The sequence below is a fragment of the Anabrus simplex genome, chromosome 2 (genome assembly GCF_040414725.1).
Source record: "Anabrus simplex isolate iqAnaSimp1 chromosome 2, ASM4041472v1, whole genome shotgun sequence".
Lineage (NCBI taxonomy): Eukaryota > Metazoa > Arthropoda > Insecta > Orthoptera > Tettigoniidae > Anabrus > Anabrus simplex.
In genome coordinates, this window is record NC_090266.1 from 241,295,778 (window position 1) to 241,321,250 (window position 25,473).

General features: G+C 38.4%; 1 protein-coding gene across 1 annotated transcript in view; it reads right to left on the minus strand.

Annotated features, from left to right (window-relative positions):
* The window catches only part of LOC136863501 (uncharacterized), a 69,086-nt gene that overhangs the window by 36,669 nt on the left and 6,944 nt on the right, over positions 1–25,473 (minus strand). The window contains exon 3 of the mRNA XM_068225967.1: positions 11,084–11,206. Within this exon, the coding sequence (XP_068082068.1) occupies positions 11,084–11,206 (123 nt within the window). The remainder of the gene's footprint in view (positions 1–11,083; positions 11,207–25,473) is intronic.

Below are 25,473 nucleotides of genomic sequence, written 5' to 3' on the forward strand. Positions count from 1 at the left end.
AAAGGGCGGACGCTCGCAGTACCGCCTGGCTCCAAGAGAGTTAAACTCTCCAGAATTTTACAAACTATACTGGTCAGGCTGATTGGTCTGTAGTTCTCTGGTTTCCTTTTATCACCCTTTCCTTTATAAATTGGTATTATTATAGATTCCTTCCATTCCTTTGGTATTACACTATTATTTATGACATAGTCAAAGAGAAATTTTAAATAAGGCACTATGTACCACCCCATTGTCTTTAATACCTCCCCAGTAATTTGATCACTTCCTGCAGCTTTTCCTTGCTGAAGCAGTTGGATTTCTCTGAAAATATCTTCGTTTGTGAATGAGAAGCTTCTTGTTTCCCTCTGTCTCTCTCCCTCTCTATCTTCTGTTTCGGTTTCCAACTCTTGACAGTCATCTACTGAATCTCTAAATCCCCTACTAAATAGGTTTGCTTTCTCAGTAAGTTATCTGTTAAATAGTGTTCACCCCCTTCTCCCACCATTGTAGGAATTTGGACTCCTTTTCCTTTTTGATTCCTGATATATGAATACAGCTTTTTCCATTTCCCTTTGTGGTCATTACCCTTTTGAAGTATGCCATTCATATAATTCTCTTTTGCTTCCTTTTTCACTCTATTCAGTTCCCTCATTAGCTGTTTTCTAGTTTCTCTACTCTCCCTACCCTCTTTGATTTTCCTGTTTACTATTCTACATTTTCTTTTTAATTTTCTTATTTCCCTTGTATAATAAACAGGGTCTGAGGTCATTTTACCCTTCTTAACAGGTACAAATCTCTTCTCTCCTTCCCAAATAATTCCTTTAAATTTAGCCCAAAGTGTATCCACGTTACTCCCTTCACTTATCCAACAACTGAATTGTGATTTAAGGTAAGTCCCAAATTCATCAACTTTAGTTTTTCTGTACAATTTCTCGTCTTGTGTAACCCTCTTATTAAGCCTTTTTGGTACGAGTCCTACATCCATTATTACAGCCTTATGGTCTCCTATTCCTTCAATTACCTCAGTTTTATCAACAATTTCCCATGGTTTAACCAAGAATACATCTAGTAAGTTATTGAGACGAGTCGGTTCTTGTACTACTTGTGTAAATCCTCAATCCCAAATTAACTTATTTGCCAGTTTCTGTTCATGGGCTTCACTTGCAGCTCCTTTCCATTCAACTTCAGGCAAATTTAGATCTCCCCCAATTATTACCATATCATTATTATTGTTTTTATGAGTATAATCTATTATTTTTTCAAAGATTTCCATGTCTCTTTCCTCTCTTCCAGGCCTGTATGTTCCTATAATTCCCACCTCCTTCATATTATCACAAACTAATTTTATCCCTAATATTTCATCCCTTTCATCGGTAAACCATTCATGTGAACAGTAAGTTTCCTTCACCAGAATAAACACCCCCCCTCCCTTTTTATCTCCTCGGTCTCTACGATAGACTGTGTACCCTTCTGGAAATACTTCTCTATTACCCACCCCTTCTTTCAACCACGATTCCACTCCTATCACCACATCAGTCTCATAAGATTCCATCAATGTACCGAATTTTAATTGTTTATTTACTACACTTTGACAGTTTACCAAGAGCAATCTCAGACCTCCTTCCTCCCTAAAACTTGACTGTTGCAATTGGGTAACTTGAAATTCCTTACTATCCTGAGTTTCTTTTTCTAGTTGGCTGAGCCAGCTTGAAGTACAGCTGGCTCTTTCTACTAGTTTTCCTGGTCAGTATTATAACTCAAGGGAGTTGCCTGTTTTACAGCACATATCTTAAGATTAATAAAATCTAGAACAATATTTGCTATCTTTCGTTTACCTGAATTGTTTAGATGGAGGCCATGTTTTGTATAACAGTATCTCTCAAAACTGCTGCATTCAATAACCTGAGTATTCCGAAAATGTTTACAAATTTTAACAATATCTGTATTGACCTTGTCCACTTCAATGTTCACACACGAGTCTCTACTCAAATTATGCCTGTGGGGCACGTTCACTACAAAAACGTTAGTGTGGGTCAGCTTCCCTAGTGTATGTTTAAGTTGTGATCTTACATTCTTGGCGTCGTCGCGAGCTACGTCGTTCGTCCCACCGATGATAAGCACAGCATCGCCGCTCCCGAAGTTCCTAGTTGCTGCTTCTACGTTTTCCACAACACTGCTGATAGAAGCTCCTGGATATATTTCTCCGGTTGCTGCTATATTCTCGTCGTTAATCACTCCCGCAATTCCCCTTCCTTGGCTATCACCAAACACAGCTACCTTCGCTGATTTAGGCCTAACTGGGTCTAGAATCTGAATTCTAGGCCTAAATTTTTAACTCGGCACGGCAACGGATCGTGATGATTTGGTTTCACGCGCGCGATCACTTTCTTCCAGGATTAAATTATTTAGGGCAGAAAACCTATTTCTAATGTTTATTTCCGGAAATTCAGTTGTAGATTTCTTCTTAGCCGGCCATCCACGAACTACTTGACACCACGTGCTCGAGTTTGTTACTTGTACCGGTATATCACTCGAAGAATGGTCAGTCCCAAATTCTAGCGATCGCAGTCTTTCTTTTAATTCTTGATTTTCAACTTTAAGAGTCTCATTGTCCTTTTTTAGAATGTTTATAATTTCTAATGCACTTTTATATTCCTCATCGACTGTTTTCGGTGCTTCGTCAACGCCGTCCCCAACAACAACATTCCGAACACACTGCTCACAAATCCAGTCAACATTTTCATTAGGTTTTACGTCTCTAGGGCAATTTCCGCACTTATAATGCCACCATCGATCACATGAATCACACAACATTCCATTTTTCACTAATTTTCGACATTTTCCGCACTTTTCGTCACATTTTACGGTTAATTTACTCGGAGAATAAAACACTACGTTGTCATTACCGGGCGCCATTTTGAAAGAAAACTTTAACGTATGAATAGTAAGAATTGGTGCAAAGTGGTTATAAGTGTTAAAATAACTATTTAAAGAGAGGGGCGTTTCCTTTTTGAATTTTTTTTTTGGAAAGTGCGCAATTTTTTGCATTTTTGGTAATCAAGAATTTTTGGAAATTTTGAGGTTAGTGAAAAAATGGATTCCAATTTCAGCAACCCCAGCGGTTTCCCCTGTCAACTGCGTGGCAGTAGCTGTAGAAGGGGTTGGGGCACTCAAGGAGCACCTGGGGCATCAGCAGCAGGAACAATGTGAGCCGGGTGGCCTGCAGAACTCTCTCACTATGCACCACCCATACGTCGACCAACGAAGGCCTCTCTGAGCACCAGCCAGTCCACAGCCTTGTATAGGATCTTATGAAGTCATCTGAGATTTAAATTTCTTAAATGCAACTTGGTTGGTGACAAAACACATTGAGAATTTCATAGATAAACTTTCATCGCTCCTCACAAACAACTGCTACAAATTACTTTTGAACTGTGACAGTGCAAAATAAATATTTCTTAATGCAGATCTTCCGAAATTCTTCCATGGTTTTCGAATTGTGTGTGGTGGAGGTGAATATTGTCGTTTTAAAGGGAAATACGAGATAACTGTCCCCTCTTAACTCTAACCAGAAGAGAAAAAGAAGAGGTCACACCCTTCCAAGACTGAGGTATCTGGAAAAGAAAGGTATGGCCAGGAACAGAATCATAATTGAAGACTCCCTAGGCCTCGCAAATTTAATACCGTCAGAAAGAGAACAATGTTGACAAAGAGGGGTTGGATAGGAAGCATGAAAATGAGAAACCAGATCTAAGTGGAGGCAATGCCAGACTCCATTAGTGTAGTTGCTAACTCATGCTTCAAAGTATTGTAGTTGACTCTCAGACAGGCAAGTGATATTGTGGATGTATGCCCCTGCCGTTAAGTATACATTGTTGGCTAGGGACCGATAAGTTATTTTCAGTTAATTTAAGACTAGTAGTACAACCTTTTACTAAACTATATATAACTTGAGCTTTTCAGACAAATACGAATATAACATTCAGAACACTATAAAATAACAACATTGTTCATTTTTACAAGAAAAATACCAGTAAAAATTCAAAATTGTTCACTTTTTACAGGTATTTTATAGTGCTCTAGGGCCTGGTTGTATAAAGACATCTGACTGGAGATCAATTAAGAACTTAGTTCTGAAAATGAACTGAGATTACGACTTCATCGCGTTGTATAAAACTGAACTCGGTTTACACATGCGTAGTTCAAATGTAATCGGAGTTCAAAAAAGTGGACGTGGCAACACCGCAAAACAAATGAAATACGAAATAGCTCAGCCCTTTGGATAATACATAAATGGCGGGATTGACCTGGCCGTGACTGTAAACAAATGAAATACGAAACTGCCGTGACTGTCGAAGAAGGAGAAGAAGATAATATTGAAATCTCGCGAAGTAAACATGGAAGGACCGGGCGAGTTGGCCGTGCGCATAGAGGCGCGCGGCTGTGAGCTTGCATCCGGGAGATAGTAGGTTCGAATCCCACTATCGGCAGCCCTGAAAATGGTTTTCCGTGGTTTCCCATTTTCACACCAGGCAAATGCTGGGGCTGTACCTTAATTAAGGCCACGGCCGCTTCCTTCCAACTCCTAGGCCTTTCCTATCCCATCGTCGCCATAAGACCTATCTGTGTCGGTGCGACGTAAAGCCCCTAGCAAAAAAAAAAAAAAAAAAAAAAAAAAAACATGGAAGGAACTTCAAAGGAGCGTTCTGCGAATTTCACACCGAAATAAAAGGACGATCTGGTGGATATTGCACTATCAAGGTACAAACATATAATAGAAAATAAAAGAACCGATATGGTGACATCAAAGTTGAAAGAGAAATCCGTTAACTTGTCAATTTAAAGAGATCTCCAACGACCATTCGAAAACTTCTTGTGGCATAAAACATACACATGGGTGACAGGGGAAACTTTCTTTGAGTAGATTTTTGTAGTGTGTCCCTTAACTTCAGTTCCAGTCGTTCCTCAATATCTTTCGAGAAACGAAATCTCATTTTGAACATTTGATCACTCATTTCAATCATCGGATTTCTTCTGTACCGAAAGACGCGAGGATCTCATCGTAAAATCAACTCCTCTTCATCAGACGAAAAGTCGGAATAATCTGACATCCCTGCTAAAGAATATACAGTATATATTACACAGTTGCTTTGTTTTGTAAACTTGAAACATAATTTAAAATAATTATTGAAGCAGTATCATAAAACTAAGTAACAACAACGTGTTGGTATGGCAGTAGGCTATTGTTTATATGATATTCACATAACCTCACTTCTGAAAAATCGAGCGATCTTTAGCAATATTATTTAACTACTAGCATTCAAGATATTTATTACTCATCTCGATATTATTAAGGTACGGTATTCTTAGGCAAATACGATATAAGGAAACACTTCTCAAGTCTTCAGGGCTAGTTCAATGTTTAATATGAATGATAATGATCTAGGTTCAAGGAGATTAACCGACGAATATTCGCCAGTCAAATCTGAACTTAGATCGAGACGAGATGACCTTAGATTAGCGTTTATACAACGGAAAATCGAAGTTCAATTTGACTGGCGGCCATTTTTCCTCGTTAAACTCAGATCAAATGTTTTATACAACTGGGCCTAAGAGTTATATTCATGTTTGGAGGACTGAAAAGCTTATAAGTTACATTAGTTGCAGCACAATATCGTTAAGTTGTTCATTTATTACAGGTACCTCTGGCAACGTGTGCTGTGGCGTGCGGTAGAGAAGCAGCCTTCTTCCTGTATTGAACTACGAATTCCTCAGAGGACCCTGGCACATGATATGGCATCCACCTTACATACATAACAATGACAAACTTCAAATCACAAGTTACAGCACAACCCTCAAGTTCGGAAATGAATACCTCATTTTATTCTAATACTGTATTTTCAGCCAAAAGGGGTCAAGTGATCCTTAATTTAAAGAAGATACACATCATATTCTAAAAAGAGTAATAAATGTCTCCTTCTTATATTAAATAATTTGCAACACAAAGTCGAACCCAGGAGTGACATAAGCTTCTTTCTTATATTAAACTAGCAAGATACCCGTGCTTCGCTACGGTATTATACTGAAATTTATAATTGAATGCTTATTGTTTTAGATATATAATCCTCCGAAATTCGCGATCTGACTCGTTTTCTGCGAGAATCCACCAAAATTCCCGATCTGACTCGTTTTCTATTATTTTACGGCACGTTTCCTCCAATTTTTCAATCTTCTTTTTCAGCAATCGATTTCGTACTTCCCGGGTTAGGCTCAGGTATTCCTCCCGGTCAGTTGGGTCCGTAAATCTGTGCCATCTTTTCCTATAATCATTTTTAATATGGATAAAATCCTTCAGGAGATCCGGCGTGGTGTCATATTGGATGCCTTGGCGGCACTGAACCCGCGGCCGGGATGCATTCTTAGTCATTACCCGTCCAGGAGCCGTTTCCAGCGCGGTCCGCACATTTGACGACGGTCCGGAACATTATTATTATTATTATTATTATTACTATTATTATTATTATTATGTGTTGCTGGAATGGCTGAAAACCGGAGTATCCGGAGAAAAACCTGTCCCGCCTCCGTTTTGTCCAGCACGAATGACACATGGAGTGACCAGGATTTGAACCACGGAACCCAGCTGTGAGAGGCCGGCACGCTGCCGCCTGAGCAACGGAGGATCCTTATAAGTACATTAATAACAGTAAAATCAATTGGTCTCACCTCCTTCTACACCCCACCACCGTTAAGTTTATTTACCGCCACCCCCCCCCCCCCAAGAAAAATTAAAAGAAGGCTTGTTTCTTTATGTTTAAGGGAGATTCCAAACACCAATGTTCACGTCTATTACCATCAGCTTTGAGATATAAGTATCCCCATAAAAATAATTTACTTTTTGCACTTCACTTCACACTATCCCCCCCCCCCCCCCACAAGTGAATTTTCCCGCAAAAATACTTGTTTCTTTAATAGTAAAGGATCTTCTAAATACCAATTATCACGACTCAAAATCCTTCAGTTTTTGATTTATGTGTCCTCATGAAAGGAATTCAACTCCTTTACACTCCCGCCCTCCAAGATGGTTTCCCCCCAAAAACGTGTTTTTCTTTGTTTTTAAAGGAGATCCAAAAACAAATTTTCACGTAACAACTTTAGTTTGTATTAGATGTATGTATTCTCATACAATTAAATCGATTTTTCAATTCTTTCACCCCCTCCCCCACCTTCATTGGATTTTCCGACAGTACGTGTTTGTTTACTTTTAAAGCAGATTCTAAATATCAAATTTCACGTCTGTAACATCTTCATTTTTGAGATATCAGTAGCCTAATTAAGAGAATTCAACACCATTTTCAGTCACTTTTACCCCCCCCCCCCGCTCCACCCAAGTGGTATTTCCGAAAACTAAAAGTACACGTTTCTTTATGTTTAATAGAGATTAAAAAATACCATTTTTCACTTCTGTAACATGTTAAGTTTTTTGAGATATACTGTAAAAATTCTCATTTTAAAATTTCACCCCTTTTGAGTTCCCCTTAAGTGGAGTTTCCCAAAACAAATCACCTATGTTTCTTTACATTTACAGGAGATTCGAAACACCCACTTTTTATGTCTGTAACATTTTACGTTTCCAAGATATTCTGTAGATATAGTCTTTCAAAAAATTCACCTCATTTTGTCACCCCTGTTTAACTGCCATTAATTGGATTTTCCAAAAACTAAAAATACGTGTTTCTTTATTTTTAAAGGAGATCCCATATACAAATTTTCAGTTCTGTAATATCTTTCGTTTCTGAGATATATGTATCCTCATTAAAGGCATTCAACCCATTTTTCACCCTTTTAAACCCCTCCTATTGGGATTTAAGGAAACAAAAAAATACGTGTTCCTTTATTTTTAGAGGAGATTCCAAGTACCAATTTTATATCTGTAAATTTTAAAGTATTTAGATGTAGACACACTCATTTTAAAAAATTCACCCCCTCCCCTTTTCACCCCCCAATATTTGGATTTTTCAAAAACGAAAAAATACGTGTTTCCTTACCCTGAAAGTAGAACCCAAATACCAATTTTCAGGTCTGTAATATCTTCAGGTTCTGAAATATAAGTAGCCTCATTAAAGGCATTCAACCCATTACTCACCCTTTTACACCCTTCCTATTGGGATTTTCCAAAAACAAAAGAATACATGTTTCTTTATTTTTAAAGGAGATTCTAAATACCAATTTTTACGTCTGTAAACTATAAAGTTTTGAGATATAGATACACTCATTTTAAAAAATCACCCCCTTTTCACCCCCCATTAATTGGATTTTCCAAAAACAAAAAATACATGTTTCTTTATATTTAAAAGAGATCCCAAACACCAATTTTCAGGTCTGTAATATCTTCAGGTTTTGAAATATAGGTAGACTCATGAAAGGCATTCAACCCCTTTTTCAACCTTTTCCACCCTTACTATTAGGATTTTCCAAAAACAAAATATACGTGTTTCTTTATTTTTAAAGGAGATTCTAAATACCAATTTTCACATCTATAACCTTTAAAAGTTTCGAGATACGGATACACTAATTTTAAAATATTACCCCCTTTTCACCCCCTCTTAATTGGATTTTCCAGAAACAAAAAAATACGTGTTTCTTTACTTTTAAAGGCGATCCCAAACACCAATTTTCAGGTCTGTAATATCTTCAGTTTCTGAGATATAAGTAGCCTCATTAAAGGCATTCAACCTCTTTTTCACCCCTTTTCACTCCTCCTATTGCGATTTTCCGAAAACAAAAAAGTATGTGTTTCTTTATTTTTAATGAAGATTCTAAATACCAATTTTTACATCTGCAAACTTTAAAAGTTTGGAGATATAGATTCACTCATTTTAAAAATTCACCCCCTTTTCACCCTCCGATTAATTGGATTTTCCAAAAACAAAAAATAAGTGTTTATTTTTAAAGGACATTCTAAATACCAATGTTTACATCTATAAACATTAAAAGTTTTGAGCTATAGATACACTCATTAAAAAATCATCCCCCTTTTACACCCCCCCCCAACCATTAAATGGATTTTCTAAAAACAAAAAAATACGCGTTTATTTTTAAAGGAGATCCCAAACACCAATTTTCAGGTCTGTAATATCTTCAGTTTCTAAGATATAATTAATCTCTTTAAAGGCATTCTACCTCTTTTTCACCCCTTTTCTCCCCTCTTATTGGGATTTTCCTAAAACAAAAAAAACACGTGTTCCTTTATTATTAATGAAGATTTTAAATACCAATTATTACATCTCTAAACTTTAAAACTTTTGAGATATAGATGCACTCATTTTAAAAATTCACCCCCCTTTTCACCCTCGCATTAATTGGATTTTCAAAAAACAAAAAAATATGTGTTTCTTTATTTTTGAAAGAGATCAAAAGTACCAATTTTGAGGTCTGCAATATCTTCAGTTTCTGAGATACAAGTACCGGTATCCTGATTAAAGGCATTCAACCCCTTTTTCACCCCTCCTATTGGGGTTTTCTGAAAACAAAAAAATATGCGTTTCCTTATTTTTAAAGAAGATTCTAAATACCAATTTTCACATCTGTAAACTTTTAAAGTTTTGAGATATAGACACACTCATTTTAAAATTTCACCCCCTTAGCGACGGAATATCCAAAAATCCTCTTAGTGAGCACCTACATCTTAATATGAATATATCCTCAAAATTTCATTTCTTTATGTCCAGTAGTTTTGGCTCGGCGATGATGAATCAGTCAGTCAGTCAGTCAGTCAGTCAGTCAGTCAGGACAAGCTACTTTATATATATAGATAATTGGTAATGCAAAGTCGAACCCGGAAACTCAAGTTCCTATTAGACTTGCAGAAAATAGGTTTTAAAGTGTTATGTTTTGTCATAAGAATGAATATCATGCTTTTAACTCAAGACTGAAGAATCTCATACTCATAGGGCCTAAGTGAAAAAACATCTATCGAACATTTTGTGATGGAAATTCGAACTCTCAGGTTCTTAATGATTTCAATATGCAAACTATTTTAAAATGTTACATGTTGTTATAGAATGAACATTAGCATTTTAACTCAGTGTTGCCAAATTTCTCCTAATTCATGTCCACTCATTTTAACTCTCAGCCCATTTCAATCATTTTAAACATAGTTACATTGTTCTAGTGCATTACCTTGTATGGTTATTATATATGTGCCTATGTCTGTTCTCAATTTTTGGCTGAAGATGATGAAAAAATTGGTGTTGAAACTAGTCCTAATTATTAGTTAAAATGTTGTAATTCAACCATTGTTTTGTATTGAAAAGGTGGACCCATAAGTTGTTCCCATTTAATTTTATTACTGTAATGTTTTTCAGTCTGTTGAAACTACAGTAGAAGTCCTCTATAGCGAGTACAGCATATAGTACTACTGTACTCAATAGCTGAACCATACTAAAAACATCTTAAATTATAAAATTGACACATGAACAGTAATTTGTATTATTACAATTTCATTAATTTCAAACTGTTTTCTGCAGGACCAATTTCCTAAACACTGTTTCCTTCAGGACCAATTTTGTAAACACATAGAATAGGGATAGAAATTCTCTTTATACCAGTGAGTAATGAATTAGTGACTGGAAAAGCAAATATCACATATGAGAAGAAAAAGAAAAATCCACACACAACGACAGCAGCCATTCCAGTTTATGTTATGAGAAACGAGAAATATTCTTGAAAAAATTACTGCAACTTGGAGTATATCTAGGTATTGGAAAGCCAGGAGAAAGGTGAAAAATTACTTATGCATAAAGCAGAGTTAAGTGCTTGAATTTGTAGTCTTCTTTTGTACAGCATTTTCTCATTTCATATGGCATAAACACTAAAAATGTACCACAGCTATACAGAACAAATATTACCAGAAATAAGCATGACATTGATATAAAGACAATTTCTATCCTTACCAATTTATCTTATCTTTATATACCTCATTACATGTATTAGTTGTGACAAATGGAGCACAGTGTGTCCATTAAGGAAATAGTCACATTGAAAATAAAACTACATATATTCAAGTAATTACTATCCACTTCCTTAGAACTCAAAATTGTACTACCTGTGGTTCAGTACTGTTTTCACCAAAACCAAATTCTCCACCATAAATTAGGACTTTTCTTAGTTTCTCTTTTTCTCGTTCCCTTATGTCAATTAAAGGATAGTTGAGATTTTTATTTATCTCCTGTAAAATACAAAATAAACCAAATAAAATTAGACAATAGGTATGCTGGCTGAAGCATCAACATGACAAACTGGAACACACTGCTCCTCAGTAACAACTAGTCAAACTATGGCCAATCACATTCCAGAGTGTAGGCCTATACTGACATGCCAGTAGAGGCGACAGGAGTGACAGCTGAAAGTCATTTAAATATGAACTATTTAAGCAAATGGTCTCAATGCCACTAGTCTGAAGAATGGTTTATCACTAGGCTATTCCACAACCGCAATAGATAATTCCCAAAAGTAGAGTGGTTTGTCCATATATAATATTTTTTTATTTTGCCCAATTCGAATAACTTGGACTTCCAGTGTTCAACATGTGATAAATTTTTCAAATTAATTAAGCAGGTGGTCAATTTAGACAATGTAGTACTCAATAGACAAAAATAACAAAGAAAAAAATCATAAGGAACGTTCAGATAACGGACATGAAATGAAAGATATAAAAGTATACAAGAGATTAAATAAATAACACGAAACTGATGACTATCTTAGAAGAGAAGGACATATACACTGATGAGCGACTGCATTATGACTGCCTCAACCTGGGAACATCTAGAGAGTAACACGTGACGTGATGGTAGCATGTATATAGGGCGGGTCTACAGGCTTGCTATTAGTAGTGTCTCCGGCATCAGAATCAGAAAAGCAGCCGAGAATGCACGTCTGATAGAGGGCAAATTGTGATGGCAGGGAAGCTTGGTACCAACATCTCTGAAACAGCATGGCGTGCAGGCTGATCTCATGCTGCAGTTGTGAGCACGTTATCGAAGTTATCCAACAATGGGCAAGCGACTGCATGTTTTCAGACTCGATGTTAGAGGCCAGCGGAGGTTGTTGTGCCTTGTTCAGCCTGACCATGGGGCCACACTTTGAGAAATCGCCAAAATGTACAACAGTGACGACCAGGCCAATGATTCCCAGCTCATGGTACATCGAACACTGCTGCACATTGGACTCTGGAGTTGACGGCCCAGTTGACTACACTTCACCGAAAGCAGCACACAAGGTGGGCACAGTATAATAATCGTCACTGGACTGTGGATGATAGGAAAAAGGTCACCTTTTCTGATGAATCTAGATTCCTGGTTCATCATGTCGATGACCAAACATGTCTACACTGATTTCTATCAGAGGCTATGGCACATGATTTCACGGTCAGGCAGAGAGGTAGTATGAACCGGGGACTTACTGGGGCCAATTATTCTAGTATGTCAATTCCAAATAGCTATCCTGTATATGGATGTTACTGGGAACCAGTCCATCCGTTCATGTCAACAGTGCTCCCTGACGGTGATGGCCAATTCCAAGAAGATAATAAGCCATGCCACAATTGCCAGGATTGTGAAGGACTGGTTCTATAGGTAATTCCATGTTAAGAAAACAGTACTACTCTTATGACTACAAGGTTGCCATATCGAATGGCTGTGCTCATATATTGGTGAAACTCAGCATTTAATTTCAAGATAAAAGGGGGAAGAAACTAAGCTGAAAATTAGATTTAGGAACTCAAAGGGACAGGAGTTTTAGAGGGGGCTCATTTTGTTTTTAACAGCAATATGGGAAAACTGCAGCACATAAATTTGTGAAACTCTACATTTAAATTTGAGATAAAAGGGGAAAGAGACTACGCTGAAAATTATTTTTATTAACTCAAGGGGAAGAGGGGTTTAGTGGGGGCTGATTTTAATTTTCACAGCAATATGGGAAAACTGTGGCATATAACTTTGGGAAATCTGTATTTGAGTTCAAGGTAAAAGGGGGGAAGAAATTAGGCTAAAAATTACTATTATGGACTAAAGGGGACTGGAGGTTAAAAGGGGCTCATTTGGTTTTCACAACATAACGGGAAAATGGCGGCACAAAAATTTGTGAAATCTTGTTTTCAAGACAAATGGGGAAAGAACTGAGCTGCAAATTATTTTTATCAAATCTAAGGTACAGGGGTTGCAGAGGGGGCATATTTAGGTTTTTACAGCAACAAAGGTAAAGGACTTCACATACAAAACCTCAGTATTGAAGTTCAAGGCAAACTGGAGGAGAAAATACAGATAAAGAGAGAGAGAGAGAGAGAGAGAGAGTGTGTGTGTGTGTGTGTGTGTGTGTTTTTTGAGAGGCTGCAGGGTGACCTCGATAGTGTTGTGAGAAGGACGGTGGGCAATGGTATGATGATAAACGGAGTTAAAAGTCAGGTTGTGAGTTCACAAATAGGAAAAATCCTCTCAGTTTTAATTACTGCGTTGATGGGGTGAAAGTTCCTTTTGGGGATCATTGTAAGTACCTAGGTGTTAAAATAAGAAAAGACCTTCATTGGGGTAATCACATAAATATGATTGTTAATACAGGGTACAGATCTCTGCACGTGGTTATGAGGGTATTTAGGGGTTGTAGTAAGGATGTAAAGGAGAGGGCATATAAGCCTCTGGTAAGACCCCAACTAGAGTATGGTTCCAGTGTATGGGACCCTCACCAGGATTACTTGATTCAAGAACTGGAAAAAATCCAAAGAAAAGCAGCTCGATTTGTTCTGGGTGATTTCCGACAAAAGAGTAGCGTTACAAAAATGTTGCAAAGTTTGGGCTGGGAAGATTTGGGAGAAAGGAGACGAGCTGCTCGATTAAGTGGTATGTAATAGACAAGAAAAATGTTCCACCGATCAATACTATTTAATGTGAATGAATTATTGCACTAGTACCGGTTTCGGCCTCTCTTGGCCATCATCAGCTAGCACACAATATTTACAGTCATTAGACATAATTACAAAGGAGTGCGGCTGTGAGCTTGCATCTGGGAGATCGTGGGTTCGAGCCCCACGATCGGCAGCCCTGAAGATGGTTTTCCGTGGTTTCCCATTTTCACACCAGGCAAATGCTGGGGCAGTACCTTAATTAAGGCCACGGCCGCTTCCTTCCAACTCCTAGGCCTTTCCTATCCCATCGTCGCCATAAGACCTATCTGTGTCGGTGCGACGTAAAGCAACTAGCAAAAAAAATTACAAAGGTGTTACGTTAGAGCATCCGGATGTCTAATGAGAAATGGAAGTAAAATATATTTCTCTGGATCAATACGCTAACCCCAATCATAACATTAACGACATTACAGAGAAAACCAGCATCATCTTTGATAAAGCCATTCCTGCAATAAAGAACGACTATCTCAAATTAGTAAACACACGTCATAACAAACCGACGAATCACAAACCTAACCCCGCCACTACCTCGACAGTAGCCACTCCTCCTTCCCCTCCACCTACATCCCTCCACACAGCTAACATGAGCCCCAGACGTACTCGTAGCAGAACACAACAAGTCTCCAAACATATCGGTACACAACCTTCACAGCAACAATAGTAAGTACTCTTTTCATTTCATACACATTCCTTCATACGCACGCTATACTCATATTAGCTTTTCTTTACAGATAACAACCATATAACGTGCATAGACGAGAGAGGTGTCACCACCAACTGCTCTAAAATCAAACCCTGTCTCGCTGTATATATAAATCTTACTGGACTACATCAACAGTTGAATTGCACAGTACTCAATTTTTCAAATTTTAATGACAAGAGTTCTTATAACATACCAATACAAAGTATATCAGCCATAGAACATTCTCGATGATCACCTAATACAACTTAATCAACACAAGAACTACAAGAGGATTGAAGAATGAATGCTACGCAACATGAACTCAAATTATAATAGACGTTTTTAAAATATACTATGTTTTAATGTGTTTAATGTGCTATATTTTTTAGTGTCTTATGATGTGGCCTATATATTTTAATGTGTTTATGTACTCATGTCCACGCACACTTAATAGGTTTTAGTTTATTATAACCATCACACCTTTAATCAGAGATATTTTAACGCAACATACTGCAATATATTTTACTTCCATTTTTCATTAGACATCCGGATGCTCTAATGTAACACCTTTGTAATTTTGTCTAATGACTGTAAATATTGTGTGCTAGCTGATGATGGCCAAGAGAGGCCGAAACCGGTACTAGTGCAATAATTCATTCACATTAAATAGTACTGATCGGTGGAACATTTTTCTTGTCTATTACATTGAATCCAATCAATACGGAATATGAAACTTATAAATAATAATAAGTGGTATGTTCCGAGCTGTCAGTGGAGAGATGGCGTGGGAGGACATCAGTAGACTAATAAGTTTGAGTGGCGTCTTTAAAAGTAGGAAAGATCACAATATGAAGATAAAGTTGGAATTCAAGAGGACAAATTGGGGCAAATATTCGTTCATAGGAAGGGGAGTTAGGGATTGGAATAACTTACCAAGGGAAATATTCAATAATTTTCCAATTTCTTTGCGATCATTTAAGAAAAGGCTAGGAAAACAACAGATAGGGAATCTGCCACCTGGGCGACTGCCCTAAATGCAGATCAGTAGTGATTGATTGATATTGTGCCGTCGTACCGCCCCATTAAAGAGTGGCAAAAACTAAATGCACTTTTGAAAAAGTAGTTCAAAAATAAAATATGCTTAAGAAAAAGATCTAATAACAAAATTAAGCACAGATAAAATTCAAAGATAGGGATAATATAAAGTATAACAAAAGCAATCGCCAAACAACTTGTACAACAACTTGGGTCCCTATATTGGGATAACTACAGTAGAATATCAGTTCATGAAAGTATGTACGTGAATATGGAACAATACACTTAAAAACATGGTAGAAAAACACATTAGGCCTAAAACTTTTTTTTCTATTAATTAACCATGTTAAAATTGTCACATTGACCATATGTTTGCTTCGTAGTTCATGTTTTAGCTTAAAGTCAGTTGATCAAAGTATTTGTAGGAGACGATTAAATTGAAGCAAGTTAGTTCTTGGTGAGTAGATGATCTGAATATGTGAGTTGCTACAAGGCTGAGAGGAACATCTGCAGCTTGAATCTATGGACCTTTTAGTCCAACGAAAGGATTTGTCAATGGATCAGTGTGAAGTAGTGTCTGAAAGAGGAAGATAAGAGCAATTTAAAAAAATCCATTATAATTAAAATTTCAGAAACATATCTACCAAATATTTCTTGCAAATCCCCTAAGAATCTCTGGTGGAATAAAGAACTTGAAGGATGTGTTAGCCTGCTATAGACGGTACAAGCGAAGTCGTTGCCCACTTCTGAGACGGAGATACAAAGAGATATACTTGGCAACAAAAGAAGGGTATAGAAATTGAATAATGAAATGGAAACTCAATAGCTGGAAAGAATTCCGACAAAGACAAACCCAGGAGGCTTATTTATAGACTATCCCAGAAACCTATAAATTTAAACAATAACTTTTTCTCCATCGAGACGGAAAATAGTTTCACAAATTCATTTTATGATACTGCCTCTGTCTTAATCAACGCTTTCTTCTCAGAAGACGCGGAAGATAGGGACTTGCAAAGAACAGTTAGATCTTTCACTGAGGATGGTCCAAATTCAGAAGATGATTAACCATTCTCACAACAGGAAGTTGAGGGTATTATCCTTCTACAAAATGACAGGAAAGCTCCAGGTTAGGATGGTATATCAGCCAATATTATCAAAAACATTCACCTTGGTTTCCCAACCTTGTTTGTTGTTCTTTTCAACAAATGCCTGTCCCTGCATTTCTTCCCTTCTGCCTGGAAACTTGCACTGTTCAAATAATATCCAGGGAAAATTCCTTCAAATTCACCAATAAATCCTTCAGACCTATTTGCCTATTGCCAGTGCTACAGAGATATCTTAACTTTCATTTTAAAACTTTAAAATTTGGAATATATTTCTTTCCTGAATTGTTTTTTATTCTTTACAAACTTAATACTTTGCTAAGCAAATAACAAATAATCAGGTACAAGGTCTAACTCGTGAGCTTGAGAAACAAAAATCTAGAATAATCAGATAACAACAATTTAGCAACTTGAGCTTGAAGCTCCCCCATTACAAATTTAATAAGAGCACCATTGCACCAGTAGGAAGAGCGTCTTTGCTCTACACGATAACTCACAAGGAGACTATTCTCGAATATTTACAAGTTCCAGGCCTTCTTAAAGGCACAATCTACATTTAACAAAAACCAACAGTAGACACTGTCTTATTTGCTCAACAGTCGAAATTACATATGAAAATAGAATGAAAATAGTGAATTTTAACAGGGGCAATAAGTGTCCATTCTACCTGGCCTTGGTTGAAAAAAAGAAAAACAAAGCAGAGGAAGAGGAAGAAGAATGATGTCAGCAGGCAGAGGTCAGAAAAGTTAGAGCACTATGAGACAATAGCTACAAATTCTAGCAGTCAGAAGAGTAAGAAATGATAAAACAACTTTAGTAATGTGAGCCTGGCAGCTCAAACAATATTTCTGTACTTCACTGTTAGCTAGCAGCAATTTCTCATAGGTGATTTTTTCCCCCTGTTTATTCTATTTTTGCTTTTGTTTTGTAAGATTGGTATTATGGTGTGTAGTTTGTTTTATATGCATTGTTATTTTAATAGTGGTGTAACAAGTGAAATGAGGACTCTCTGGGAAGCTTTGTGTAAGTTGTAACTTATAAGTTGAAATGTGTTTTTAAGTTATGTAGTAAAACAGCATCAATATGATAATTGTTTTATTACTGACGTACAGTAACCTCCAAGGACAGTTAACTCACCCAACTAACAGATTATGAGCCCAAGAGTGCGAGAAAATAAAAGCGGAGAAGTTATAAACAGTGAAATAAGTTACAAGTAGAATATAAAAGAACTTGGTGCAGCGTAGACACCCTTTGTAGTTCAATATGAATGACGGAAAAATTACAAGATTTCTTATTTTTGATAGGAAAGAGTATAATAATTATACTTATGTTGTAATGGTCCACCTATTCAATACTATATTACGCAATGTTTACATTACATTTCTAATCTTGGAACTAGTTTCGGCCTTGGCTGGCCATCATCGGCCATAATAAAAAACTGTACAAATGACAGTAGGCCACGCACCACAGCGAAAGGTTAACTTCATGGTCACAGCATCGAATTGGGAATATTGACCAGCTGCAATCTATGAACGCGCCAGTTATTTAATCATACCTTTGTGTGACGTTTTTAACAATCACCATCAGCATTTTTCAAGATATTTTAACAAGAAGCACTAATGAAACATTTTAACATGATGCTACTCATCTAAGGATTTTAGAGCCTTATGTTAATTTCATCATATACACTGACTGACAGAGCAAATGCAACACCAAGAAGGAGTGGTCAGAACTTTATGCCAATTGCAGGGTAGACTGACGTCACTGAGGTATGCTCATGATGTGAAATGCGCCGCTGTGATGCGCACGTAGCGAATGATAAATGGGACACGGCGTTGGCGAATGGCCCACTTCGTACCGTGATTTCTCAGCCGACAGTCATTGTAGAACGTGTTGTCGTGTGCCACAGGACACGTGTATAGCTAAGAATGCCAGGCCGCCGTCAACGGAGGCATTTCCAGCAGACAGACGACTTTACGAGGGGTATGGTGATCGGGCTGAGAAGGGCAGGTTAGTCGCTTCGTCAAGTCGCAGCCGATACCCATAGGGATGTGTCCACGGTGCAACGCCGGTGGCGAAGATGGTTGGCGCAGGGACATGTGGCACGTGCGAGGGGTCCAGGCGCAGCCCGAGTGACGTCAGCACGCGAGGATCGGCGCATCCGCCGCCAAGCGGTGGCAGCCCCGCACGCCACGTCAACCGCCATTCTTCAGCATGTGCAAGACACCCTGGCTGTTCCAATATCGACCAGAACAATTTCCCGTCGATTGGTTGAAGGAGGCCTGCACTCCCGGCGTCCGCTCAGAAGACTACCATTGACTCCACAGCATAGACGTGCACGCCTGGCATGGTGCCGGGCTAGAGCGACTTGGATGAGGGAATGGTGGAACGTCGTGTTCTCCGATGAGTCACGCTTCTGTTCTGTCAGTGATAGTCACCGCAGACGAGTGTGGCGTCGGCGTGGAGAAAGGTTAAATCCAGCAGTAACTGTGGAGCGCCCTACCGCTAGACAACGCGGCATCATGGTTTGGGGCGCTATTGCGTATGATTCCACGTCACCTCTAGTGCGTATTCAAGGCACGTTAAATGCCCACCGCTACGTGCAGCATGTGCTGCGGCCGGTGGCACTCCCGTACCTTCAGGGGCTGCCCAATGCTCTGTTTCAGCAGGATAATGCCCACCCACACACTGCTCGCATCTTCCAACAGGCTCTACGAGGTGTACAGATGCTTCCGTGGCCAGCGTACTCTCCGGATCTCTCACCAATCGAACACGTGTGGGATCTCATTGGACGCCGTTTGCAAACTCTGCCCCAGCCTCGTACGGACGACCAACTGTGGCAAATGGTTGACAGAGAATGGAGAACCATCCCTCAGGACACCATCCGCACTCTTATTGACTCTGTACAAGGCCGCACTAGATAGACAGGCCACAAGGCTCGGACCGTGACGTCACGCTAGTGGCTGGCGTTCATCATGGCAGTGTAGGGCCCGCTCTCACTTTCACCATGATATTGTTCATTTATTCAACCTTAACGATAAAATTGAACACTCCTTCAATTGTGGCTTTACTTAGGCTTGTATACTACACGAGTTTTATGCGGGGAGAAAACTGGAAGGGCAGTACATGTACATTTCTTTACGTAAAATTATGATGACATCTGTCACTTGTAACTCAACACGGTATCTTTAAAAGATTAGAACGCATAATACGTATACAAAAAGTTTTAATGTTACTAGGAAAATGCATGATGGCAATTCACAACAAAAGTCTGAAACCTTTCTTAGAAATTAAGCTGCAACTTAAAACCTACCTAAGAATTCCTAAGGTTTCAGTTTGTACATTTTTATTTTCCTGAGGATTTCTTCTTCTCAGCGATGAGTTTATCTACGGTAACTTTTCTATTGTTATTCAATAATATATTACAAAAGATGTATATACATCTGTCAACGAAATGTTTAAAACTATTTATTTAATCACAGCATGTTTAAACATTTTCGTTTTCCAGAACATTGTTGACAAGCGAAGTCAGAATTTTTCTCTGAGAATCCTCATGTAAAAACATTAGTATACAGGTTTACATTTTGTAGCTCTAAAAGAGTCTGGTACAACACCTTTTTATACAGGGCAGGAGCAAGCCAAGACCGCACTAGATAGACTCAGACATTTTTTTGTCTGACTCAGAGTTGTCAAAGTCAGGATAAGTTGTCAGCTTGATTAAGCCAGTTATTTATTAAGATTTTAAATAAATGACCAGTATCAAACAATTTTTGTGTGTGTGTGTGTGTGTTTCGTCAAATGGATTTTGAAAAGTGGTTTGTAAATTGCTTTTGCACAGCTTTTCAAACATTTTCCTGTTATTATTAGAAATTATGCATGCTACCTTATAAGCTATAGGACTATCTGTTAATACTTTAAAGACTTGCAAAGTTAGTTCTTCTAAGAAATGTCATATTAGGTTCTTACATGGAAATAAATCAACAACGTCTTTATTTTTTTAAAGACTGGATGACAACATAAAAGTTTGTGCAGTTGTAGCTAATGTAGTGTTATCTTCTCCGCTTTTACTACTAAAAGCAACTCCCTCTACCTTTCCTCCTAGCGGGCGATCTGGCCGTGCGGCTGTGAACGTGCATCGGGAGATAGTGGGTTCGAATCCCACTGTCAGCAGCCCTGAAGAAGGTTTTCCGTAGTTTCCCCATTTTCACACCAGGCAAATGCTGGGGCTGTACCTTAATTAAGGCCACGGCCGCTTCCCTCCAGCTGTTATGCCTCTCCTATCCCATCGTCGCCATAAGACCTATCTGTGTCGATGCGACGTAAAGCCACTAGCAAAAACAAAAATAAAACCTTTCCTCCTTTATAGTTCAGCTCACGTTTTATGTAGACTCCATTCAACAAGTTACAAAATATGTCATGCTCCTTTAACAATTTTAGTTTCTTTTTTCAATTAATTCCAATGTGAATCATCAATACCCGAATTTCCCGTGCCTAGTTTTGCAGTAAAAGACTGTGAATAACCAAGTGGGGCATTGTAAGAAACGTTGACTGTCTTATCTTCTTTTACGCCCCAGGAAATGCGAAAAATATTGAAGTGAACCATGTTATTAGAATACAGGAGTAAGATACTTTCTTTGCAAAGGCTATATTTAACTGTTCCTTAAAAAAATATAATTTATCAGTAATGATACACTCATTAACTTCACTTTCAATTTCATCGATTATTTTGTGTACAGATTCTATTTTATCGTGGACAGTCACTTTTGAGTTACGAGCAGGTCTAAACAGGAAGTTATAAATACTTTTCTAATTTGACCATTTTAATATCTTGCCCTCATCACCTAATGCACGTATATCAGGGTTATAACTCATGAAAATATCATGTTTAATGGATTTAAAATCAAGAGCCTCGTTTAATGTTAAGGAAGTATCAATTTTCGGAATATTTTCCTCAGTCACATACATTTTGAAAATACAGACTTTGGCTGTTAAAGTTGACGGAAACTTTGTCCAAATCTAATTTGCGTTTAATACTGAAATTACCCTGAACGTCGTCTAAGTCCTTGATCCTGTCATATTCTTCCTCAGCTTTCTTTCTTTCCTTCCTCTTCCCGTTTTTCAATTTCTTCTTGTCTTTGAATAGGATTTTTGCTCGTTGTTGGAAGATTTTTTATACAGATAGGCAGGCACATTTTAAAACTTAGGAATAGCATCGTTTGAGAGTTTTAAATGGTTAGGTTTTACAGTTAAAAGAGACTCATCAAGTCTTTTAACGGAATCGTCCCTAATTACGAAACTTCGTCGAAGTGTTTTATGCACACAACTGAGCTTGCTGAGGGGATGAATTCGGTTCGATGGATAGCTATGATCCACTTTTGTTTCCGAAACACGCCAGTAGGAAATTTAAACACTGAAATATTAGGCTGTTTTGAACTGTACTTTATTCTACAACCAGGTATACAACACGACGTGGCCATAATTCACAATGTTCACACACGTTTAAATCATTCAACACCATCGATAGCCTCACTGCTGCGAAGTTCAGATCAGCTTATAAGTCACTGGCGAGAAGTGAAGCGGCTGGCGACTAGTGTGACGTAGCGCCCGGAGTGGAGGGGGAGCCTTATGGCCTGTATATCTAGTTGGCCTTGCTCTGTACCTCGACGTGTTTCTGCGTGCATCGCCGCTCGCGGTGGTCCTACATCCTACTGAGTCGATGCCGTGCGCACTGTGTAACCTGCATATCGGTTTGAAATAAACATCAATTATTCTTCCGTGCCGACTCTGTAATTTCCCCAACTTTCATCCCTTTCGAACCACTCCTCCTTGGTGTTGCATTGTCACTGTCAGTCAGTGTATTTTACATGTTGTGCACATAGTACATCCCAGATCCTTTTAATACCTTTTAACATCATTTGTGTTTGCACATTTGTTTTAGTCATTAGATGTTGTTTGTACAGTTTTGTGTTATGGCTGATGATGACCAACAAGAAGTTCTAGTGGCGTTCAAAGGACCTCAACACCACCAAGGGTCTCGGCAATAGGCGAACAACTCCCAACAAAGGCAACCGGAAAAGGGCAAGAAAAGAAGAAAAGTTCCTGTTTTCCTGTAATAACTGCAAATTGATTGGGCATAAGTTTTTGGAATGCTGGCGAAGAGGAAGAGGCAAGTATCAGAGTCCAAAGCAAGCAGACAGTGGTAATGCAAACAGTGTGTCCCAGGTGTGTTTTAAAAGTGGTGGCCATAGTAACAGTGAATCCCAGCATACAGCTTTGTAGCCACAGAGGAAGGAGAAAGTCTTGCCGCAACAACTGATTGTTTAGGTTCATGGGTTTTAGATAGTGGAGCACCGGATCATTTTGTTAAGTCTGATATGCAACTAATAGAAGAAAATTGTCTGAGCCTGTTCGAATCTGAATAACTAAATCAGAAATGTTTTTGTTTTCTAAGGAAATTGGTAATGTAATTGGAACCACCTATGTGAATGGTGAGGTTAGAATAGAGATTAAGGATGTGTTTTTATTGACAATTTGGATTCTAACTTGATTTCACTTTCAACATTGGAACAGAAAGGGTTTAAGGTAGTAATGGAGAAGGGTGAATGTAGAATTCAAAAGGGGAATAACTTGGTGGCAGTATGGGAAAGAGATGGGGAACTGTATAAAATGAACTTGGTTATCGAAGATCCCAGTGAGGGGAGTGGGGAGTGCTTATATTGCACAAGGTGATGGTGGCCTTTGGCACAGGAGAATAGGTCATATTGGAGGTGATGGGCTAAAAAGGCTAAGTATAGCTGTAGATGTCATGTGGGAATATCAAAAGCCTTTGACAAGGTCATACGTGATATTTGTGTTCAAGGTAAGCAGACATGTCTACCTCACAAAAGGACCACGGAGAGGGCTCGCAGACCTTTGGAGAGAGTGCACAGTGTGGGCCAATCTTGCCTGTGGACTAGAATGGAATTAAATATATATTGACCTTAGGTTTAAAAAGAAAGAGTGAGGTTACTGAATATTTCAAAAATTATAAAGCAATGGCAACTGGTAGATTCTCAACAAAAATCTGTCAGTTTAGATGTGATAATGGAGCAGAGTATATAAATGATGAAGCAAAGAATTTTTTTAAGGTAAAGGGTATTCACTTTGAGTTAAATGTGTCACATACACCGTCACTTAATTGGGTCTCAGAGTGCATGAACCGGTCAATAGCGGACAAAACCAGATGCATGCTACTGGGGTCAAACCTAAAGAAAATATTTTGGATAGAGGTAGCCATGACTGCAGTATAAGCTACTTTATTAACGGGAGCCCAACAAAAGCTTTCGAGGATGTTAAGACACCTTCTGAGATGTGGTATGGGTATCGCCCTAATGTCAGTAAGCCGAGGGTTTTTGGTTGTGTAGCCTATGCTCACAAACGTAAGCCAGAGGTCAAAGGAAAGTTTGATGCTCAAGGTAAGAAATTTGTGCTACTTGTTTTTTGTACAAATGGGTATAGACTTCGGAGCTTAGAAGATAGGAAGGTCATCGTAGCTTTTGATGTTACGTTTAATGAAAATAGGAACAAGTTTTCAGGAGAAGAATGGGAAGGACTATGGGAAGACTTTACGGGAAAAGAGAAGGCTCAGTCTTCAGGAAAGAGGCAAAAAGGCAGGTACGTAAAAAGGTCAGATATAGGAGGAGAAACTGATGAGGATACTATGGAAGAAAGTGTAAATAATGAGGTGGAAGATCAGAAAGGAACTGGAGGATTAAGGACAAGTAATAGAATAACAAACAACTTTTTTTTTTTTTCCTAGTTGTTTTACAATACCAATATAAACAGTCCGTTATTGGACATTATAAATTTTCCAGCTAACTCGTTCTTGGTTGCCAGCGTTTCGCCCTCGTGTGCTAGGGTGGGCTCATCAGTTGGTACCTACCAATACGCTGGCTAGTGCATACCGTGGAGGCCACTGCGTAGGCTAAGTGGAGCCACCGGCAGTGCCAATGCACTAAGAAACTTGTCTCATCATCAAAAATTGATGCCTGCTTGGCCATCAGATGATAAAGATGTTGATTCCCATAGGGAATCTGAAATATTTGTCCTGAATGAGTAAATTTATAATACCAATATAAATGGTCCGTTATTGGACATTATAAATTTTCCAGCTAACTCATTCTTGGTTGCCAGCCCTCGTTTCAGGTCTAATTTCATCTATTCCTGCTGCTTTATGACAATGGAGTTTATTTACCATCCTTTCCACTTCCTCAAGCATAATTTCACCAACATCATTTGCTTCCTCCCCATGAGCTTGGCTGTTCGCAACACCACCAGGATGATTTCCTTTTACATTGAGAAGATGTTCAAAATATTCCCTCCACCTGTCCAGTGATTCCCTGGGATCTATTATGAGTTCACCTGAATTACTCAAAACACTGTTCATTTCCTTTTTCCCTCCCTTCCTAAGATTCTTTATTACTGTCCACAAAGGTTTCCCTGCTGATTGACCTAACCTTTCCAGGCTGTTACCAAAATCTTCCCATGACTTCATTTTGGATTCAACAACTATTTATTTTTCTCTGTTTCTTTCATCTACGTACAAATCCCTGTCTGCCTTTGTCCTTGTTTGGAGCCATTTCTGATAAGCCTTCTTTTTACGTTTACAAGCTGCTCTCACTTCATCATTCCACCAAGATGTTCACCTTTTCCCATCTTTACACACAGTTGTTCCTAGG